This window comes from Monopterus albus, unplaced genomic scaffold (genome assembly GCF_001952655.1).
Source record: "Monopterus albus unplaced genomic scaffold, M_albus_1.0 scaffold337.1, whole genome shotgun sequence".
NCBI lineage: Eukaryota > Metazoa > Chordata > Actinopteri > Synbranchiformes > Synbranchidae > Monopterus > Monopterus albus.
In genome coordinates this window covers 11,944-20,222 of record NW_018128217.1, presented here as the reverse complement: position 1 = coordinate 20,222, position 8,279 = coordinate 11,944, and the positions used below count along the sequence as shown (strand labels likewise).

General features: G+C 36.9%; 1 protein-coding gene across 1 annotated transcript; it reads left to right on the top strand.

Annotated features, from left to right (window-relative positions):
* The first annotated feature begins 689 nt into the window (after positions 1–689).
* On the top strand, positions 690–3,363 carry LOC109974527 (uncharacterized). The gene is made up of 7 exons (XM_020624745.1): positions 690–695; positions 1,242–1,273; positions 1,421–1,794; positions 1,884–2,228; positions 2,656–2,751; positions 2,845–2,891; positions 2,979–3,363. Exons 1-7 carry the CDS (start codon positions 690–692, stop codon positions 3,111–3,113), a joined length of 1,035 nt encoding a protein of 344 aa, XP_020480401.1. The 3' UTR covers positions 3,114–3,363.
* Positions 3,364–8,279: the final 4,916 nt, after the last annotated feature.

Genomic DNA, 8,279 nt, shown 5'->3' with positions numbered 1-8,279 from the left:
CCTAGCCACCACAAGGACTATGCAAAAGCCACCAAACCCCAAACTAGACCCTCTCTCTAAACCTAGCCGGACACAAAAATTACTTAATCCCAAACCAACCCAAAGTTCCAACCTTAATCAACCCCTTTTGTGAAAAATTCCCTAATATTTGATTTCTCTAGTTGACAAGGACAGCCAAAAGTGTAAAAGTCTTCAGCTCCTCTGAAAGATGTGAATCTTTTAAACATTATAGGAGTACACGCCACCAAGGCACCGCTGCTTACATTGTAAGCAAAATGAAGAAAATCACTTAGAGAAAGGTTGGAGTAAGTGAACAATCTAGACTTGGGTCACCAAAGCCTCAGAGGACATCAGACTATACTGTTGTTCAGTGGCCAACAGTACAGCCATGGTAGACGACTTAATATTCTCAAAAGATTCATTCAATAACTTCCAGTTTGGGCATGAACCTTTACCACTGCCCCTTAGAAGGACCAATCAGAAATCATTGCCATAGCCACAAGAATCTCAATCAGTCAGAAGACTGGGCCTGCGGACCCTGGATTATAACGTCACAATTCAGCATTAAATTCAAGTGAAAATATTAGGAGCACTATAAATATCATAATTTGAATCTATCTTTAATTATACACATATCCCATTACTAAAATTGCTATAAAACAAATGTACAACTTCACAGGAATAAGCGAATGTTGGTAAGCATTAATAATACAAGATGAATAAAAGCAGACGTATCTGGTGGCTACAGCTCCAAGTTATTTTCTGTTCTGCCAAGTTATATCTGAGTAAATGTATAACTATTTTATATGATCAAATGAATAATTCAGTTTTCAGTCACGGCTAAGTTGTTAGAATATCACTTTAAAGTCTTTAGCTAGTGTATCTGTCAAGAAGGACTGAGTATACATCTGATGTTTTCTGTAAATGGGTCACTGGTTTCCAGAATTTCACAGGAAGTGTGTTTTCTGTGTTTCAGCCAATCACTATGATTTGCACATTGTAAAGCTTGTTTCTCTTGTGACCAAATCTTCCATCTGTCATCAGTTGTACGAGAGAAGGGTGCTGTACCACAAAGACTGGCTGCTTTGATTCTTCTAAGTACATTATGTGAGTCGCACTTCTTTGCTACTGTAAGACAGGTGCTAATGTAAACCACTGCTTGTAGCTAAACTGGCTCTACTTATGCATTTTTCACTATATTGCCAGTGTTTATGTTTTGTTTTCTTGTCTCTCTTCTTTAGCTCATACCCAAGCGGTTCCTCACCAGATCCCTGTGACTGTGGCAAACTCTAGTGACGATGTGACTCTGACATGTCCAGTCTACGGGGATAGAGCCGGGTTGTTTTATTGGTATAAGGTGAAATGCACACTGCTTGTAGCTAAACTGGCTCTACTTATGCATTTTTCACTATATTGCCAGTGTTTATGTTTTGTTTTCTTGTCTCTCTTCTTTAGCTCAAACCCAAGCGGTTCCTCACCAGATCCCTGTGACTGTGGCCAACGTTAGTGATGATGTGACTCTGACATGTCCAGTCTACGGGGATAGAGCCGGGGTGTTTTATTGGTATAAGGTGAAATGCGGATATATGGTCCAAATAGTTGCTGAAGGAACGTTTGCTAAAGTAACACTGAAAAATCAATTTGACAACTCAAGATTCACAGTCATAAGGATGGGGACTCAGTATCACCTTAACATCACAAATGTACAAAAAGAAGATGAAGCAACATATTTCTGTCAGTCTGGATCAGCATACGCAATGCATTTTACTGAAGGCACATATTTGGCTGTGAATGGTAAAGTATGTTAACTTCAGTGTTTTTGTTTGTTATGTCTTTGTCAATACTCAAACAACTATAGTTTGTCTTTTTCGTGAACCACACAGATCATAATAATCAGCAGAAATCTGTCTATGTGAAGCAAAGTCCAGAAACCGTGTCGACCCAGCTGGGCGGCTCAGTGACTCTCCAGTGTTCACTTCTCTCCAAGAGCCAAGAAAACAGAGTCCGGTGTCCAGGTGAACACAATGTGCACTGGTTCAGAGCTGGATCAGGATACTCCCATCCAAGTGTCCTTTACACTCACAATGACAGCAGTGATGAACAAGAGCAGAGAAGCTGTGTCTACAGTTTGTCCAAAACTGTACAGGACTCTGACAATGGGACTTACTACTGTGCTGTGGTCACATGTGGACAGATCCTGTTTGGGGAAGGAACTAAAGTGGAGATTAGTACGTATTTAATGTTTTCATAATTTACAGATAATTGCATGCACTTATTTAACTTGGTTAAGTTATATATACTATATATAAGTTATATATACTATATATACCAGGATGTTTTTAGGATGTTTTTCAGAATCAGGAGATAAGAACGTATTTAATGTTTTATTATCTATTACTTTCTAAGCACAGTGTTGGTAATAGGAAAAATAATCTGCATATAATAACAGTATATTTAGTTTCTTTCCCTTGTTTATCTCTTCAAGCAGGTAAACTGTATCATTGTTTTAGGAAGTTACGGATACTCAACAATATAAAATCTGTTAAGATCAACTCTTAGCTATTTCATATCTAACAGTTAAAATCACTTTACCAGGAGGTGTTATTAGATATAAATCATTTTACTTACTGTTTCTTCCTTTTCGTGATGTTCCAGGAACCAACATGTGGTCACCAAAAATTATTTTCTTCTTGGCTCTAAGTCTGATTGTTACAGTCTTCATTTGTACCATCAAGTGTGATTGTTCCAAGGGTAATAGAAGTAATTTTTTCCTACACAACAATATTATGTTGAAAGTTCTGCATCCTCATTGTTATCTATATATTTTTGTGTTTCATAACCCAGCTTCTGTCGCTCAACAGAAAAACAGCAGTGGTCAGGAAAATCAACAGGTAAAGTATTTAAAGGTGGATTTTAACCTTAACAAAAGTCAAATCCAATTTTTTATTTTTAGTTTGTTGCCTTGTATCTGTCCTCAGAGAGATGAAGACACATGGGTTTATTCTGTGGTCGTCTTTACCGTGATGAAAACTGACAGTTACGCAAGAAAGGATGCAAAAGCAGCGGAGAAAGTGAAGATCTACACTACTGTGAAGACTTTTGGATTGGATTAGTGAGCTACCAGGCCTCTGCTGGTACTGTGTGATGTAGCTGATGTTTGGAGCTAATGGCTTTGTAATATGTGGCTATTAGGCAGTGTACAAATTATGCTGTGCTTCATTTTAATGTTTCAATTACATTTTGTTGTTATATTTAAAAGAAGTTAGATTTTATGTATGTTTTTCAATCATTTTTGTGCAAACTTTGAAAACAGATAAACAAGACAGAAACCATGTCTCCACTTCATGTTTGGATGGGGACCTTTGGTCCGTCTCTCTTCTGTCTGTCTTTTGTTGTGTTTTCATGATGAGCTGCAGTGCAGAAATAGTAACATAAAAAGGAATTCATGACTCTACTGTACCCACATAGTTTCACCCCCTCAGACTGGGGAAGCCTCGTATTAGCTCGGCTGAACTTTGAAATATATTTTTTTCATAGAAGGTATTAATGTGATCAGAACAGTCCAGTCAACCATATTGTCATTACGACCATTTCTACTTGTATTTTTGTCTTTAAAGCTCTGATTTCAAATGAAAACTATTTTTTAAAATCAGATTCAGTAATGAGCAGATATGTCATTGTTTGAAACAAATATCAATATAGTAAATTGTCTTTCATAACAACCCAAATGTGTCTGATTCATTTTTTATAAAACCAGCAAGCCAAGATTAATTTTTCATAAATAGGTTGCCTATGTGCTATGATTTAGTTTTTTCATGAAACAGCTTCTTAAAAACATTAGAAATGAAATGCAACATTCAGTTATTTATTCACACTGTCAGAGGTACAATAAAGACAACGATTCAGTGTGTGGTGAAACGAGCAACATTTTTAAAAGTGGTTCAAAAGTATTAAGAGAGTCTTGAATCAGAGGCTAAAATAAGTGAAATTTAAATCTTATTGAATTCAAGTTGGAAGTTTTAATTGATATTTTAACTGAAGCTTAGCAACTCTTGAAAGGCTTTTGTAACATTTGAACTTTATGAAAGTGGATCACATTATTGCCTGTTACTAACAGTTATGACTCACTCTATACAGGATCCATAATCAATTCCATGAATACATAGCAATACATTCTCTCATCTTCTTGAATCGTCCTCTCAGTGGTCAGTTTGCTAAGACTGCCATCATCATTTACCTTTAGTCTGGATTCAGGAAACTCTGGTCTATATTTAGGGTATGTGGATTTCTGCGATATGACAATTAATTTCAGAATATACCCATCATGCTGCTTGTACCAGTGGGCTTTTGTATGGCTGACTGCAGTTTTAGGTAGGACACATGTGAAGGTTATGGGTTCACCAAGTTGAACTATTATCACTGGAGTCAGTGTATCTCAATCAAGACAACATGTGAAACTGTCAGTAACAACGATGCAGAAGATTTATACAAAAATATACAAAAAATATACAATATAAACCGTCATATAGCTAGGTTCATTTTAGGTATGACATTGACGTGTATCAAATTTCATGGTAATGCATTCAGTAGTTGTGAAGACATCTCACTCAATGGCACAAATATAAAACGCATGGTGGTAATGAAGGAAACATTAGGGGATCACCAAAGTCATTAAGATTCATCCTCTGGGCACCATGAATATCTAAGCACAGGCCTGTAAGAAATACGTTATATGAACATTCCCTGTGGAGGTTCATTTCTGGGCTCACTGATTTTTAGCCTAAAGCTGTGCATTTACATAACCAGCTTTTGTCTGGACCTCTCTCATGATAGTCTGGTGCAACACACCAGGCCCTACAGTGATGTATGTCATACTCAGAGCAGTGTTGCGTAAACTATCAAATTTGTTACACTTTGACCATACCTGTGATGACCTTCAGCTGAAGAAGGCTCCTGCTATGCTTGAACTGAGTCAGTGCACACCTCTGATTTTTGATCAAGAGCATTCATACTTCTATCTCAGTAAAAATTGTAAGCATCACCATTCTTCCTAGAAAGACAGTCTATAGGCTCCACCTTAGGCCTACCTTCACTTTCTTCTGTTTATAGTGATCTGTAATGCATGTTCAGGAATAAGCTTTAAATTTGCCACATTTTCTCAAAACTAGACTGCATGTTAACAGACGAGCAAGTTAGTAACCTTAAAATGTGAAAAGAATAAAGTGTGATTTTATTACTTGCCAGGTTGTTCATGAATTGATTAAGCATGACCTACAGTCACACTTTATTAAACTAAAAGGTGTTTCCAAAATAAACATTAATCTTTGTTAGATGGCAATATAAAATACAGAATACTTCAACAAGGTGTGTACTCAAATGTAATAGTTTTGTGGGGTTTTTTTCATCATAGGTTTGGTATCTCATTATATTTGTCTGTTAAGATGGAAGGAACACATCTACACACCCACCCATTTCCTTTCAGCGCTTTACACTGACATGACAATGACACACAAATGTGGGTCATAGAGGAGGTTACAGGCTTAAATATACTGTAGAACAATACCTATACATCCAGTACAATTACATACAGATACTTAGGAGACTTCCCACAGTTCATTTTGATAAAAACTCCCCAAGAAGAAAACTGTGTGAGATCCCTACTGTGCAGGTTTCTTGCCAAGCTTAATTTATATTTAGTTATTTTGTGTCATTGTGTCTTTATAAAACATACATATACATGTTCAGTTAGTCCAAAGTATAAAAGATATTTTGCTAACTTCAGAGTTTAAATTATATTTGCATCATTTAGAAAATCCAGAGGTGAGACCATTAATCCAACCCAAGGTCTCTGACATCAGTGTAGATACTCTCTTCCTCCAGTCGGTTTGCATCCCTTCTCTCTGCTTTACTAGATGTTCTACTTGTGAAGGTTGGTGCAGAATAAATCAGTAAGTCCTCATCTACCTGAGGAAACATAAAATATAAGATTAATATTTACACATACAGTAGATCTAAAACATGTTCATTAATTTTCTAGTTAATTTTTTTTTCTGTACTTTACCTGCTGACTTTCTTGATTACCACGAGTTGCTGCATTTGTTTGTAGTGCAACGTCAGCTATATTATAAAATAAGAACACAGGGCTAATGTAAAAATAGTTTTGCCAAATATAGTTTGACTGACTGAAGTATGAGCGACTACTCTTACCATGACTACTACCACAGGATTGTTTCTTCAGTTTCTTGATTGAATAAAGGAGAAAGGCTATAACAACCTGACTTACAGCCAATGCAGCACATAACAGGAAGACAACTGCATTTTCCTTCTGCCAGCTATGCAGTGCTGTCACATTATGTAAAGGGACAAATAATGAAAATTAATAATTAGTAAAAGTGTAATTAAGAGTGATTTATCATGCTTAATAAGGTTTTACAGTACATTAACAACAAATATTTGATCCTAGTCAAACAAACATATATGTCGGTTTAATCATTATATACAAATATGATCTAGTTACCTTCAATGTCCAGTTTTGTTCCATTTCCAGAAAATATCTCCTCACATGTGGCCACAGCACAGTAACACGTCCCAGCATCAGAGGAGCTGATGTTCTTGAAGAAGCTGTAGACACATTTCTTTCTTGAGAAGCCCTCAGGGTTCCTTTTGTATTCATCAAAGATGTGAGTGTGATAAAAACCTTGGTGAGACTGATGTGATCCAGCTCTAAAACAGCAAACAGAGTTTTCTTCTGAACAGGTTTTGTTCTCAGAGTCAGAGAGAAGTGAACACTGCAGAGTCACAGAGTCTCCTGGATGGCATGGAGCAGGTGAAGGATCAGCAGTGACATCAAGTTCTGCTCCTGAAAATTAAACAACAACAAAAAATGTATGCAAAAGACAGTTTATCAACTTTATGTGCATGTAAGGAAACTGATGTATAAATTCATCATTAAGTAATCTACAAAAGATACTGGCTGTTTGTCTAAATTTACCTTCAACTCTCAGCGCTGTTCCTTTCAAAAATATTGAAGATTGTTGTTGTTGTGTTTTTATACAGAAGTAGAATGCAGTATCACTTAGCCGTGCTTTTGTAATGCGTAGAACAAATGTTCCGGGCTCTTTGCTGGTTGTAATGCGAGGATGCACGGTCTCGAGGCTAAATGACTTCCCTAAGACTTCAGGAAGGTTTCCAGAAGCAAGCCTGACCCAAAACAAGCTTCCCACTCCCTTGCGGGTACAGGTCAGGTTCACATCATCTCCAATGTGAACAGTCTCTGTCTCAAAAATCTGATCTTCTCTGCATCCTGGAAAGACATTAAACAGAGCATTGAAGAATCATATACACCTTCTTCTTCTATTACTGTGAAAGACAATACAGTACATTAAACATATTTGTGCAGTAAATCCAATCTCTCTACTTATACTTACGCCCTACTTTAAGCATCAACAGTAAATAAAATGTAAACCACATTTTCTGGTTATTCCACTTGAGACTGCAGTAATTTAAAATGTATTAAACAATGATTCACCCAAATGTAATCATATCAAGTGGGAGGGCACAATTTCAGAGCAATCTGATTGGCTTCTCATTATGGTGGGGTTTCACTGTATTACATCAGTGGAAATAATCTAAACCATCTTTCCAGTCTAAACACATGAAACAACGCCATCAAGGTTTTGTTTCATGTTTCAAGGTGGTTTTCTGTGACTGACACAGTAAACACAACAGATCAGTTCACAATATCACTGCTATGAAAATTAACAGCAAAACAATTTTTACATTGTGGTTGTGATGTCCTTGATGACCTTGATGTGAACTAATCCTCCAATAAAAACTTTTATTAAATCCTATGATGTTAAATGAGTCAAGAAAATACACCACATTTTTCTCCACACAAATTTGAGGAAGAGGACAATTCAATGAAAATGCAGCATGTCTGTGTTGTCTCTTGTATCTTTAGTGCGTTGGTACTATTTGTTGTGGCACTGCCACATTTAAGTCCTCAACTTTACACTTCATATTTGATCTATACTGATAGCTTGTGGCCTTTATCTTGCAGGGCACTCCTGTAAAACAAAAAGAAGCTTTTTAATGTCATGGCGACACGGGGGAGGACTGACAGAGTCAGAGCTAACAGCCATGAGAAAGTACCATCAGACTTTCCTTTTCTCTACCAGGGAGACAGGAAGTCTGGCGTAGCTGTGACAGTCACTGCAAGCATGTTTATGTCCGTTTGAGGGAGCCAGTGGGTAGGTATCTGTGTTGTAGCTGAGCGAGTG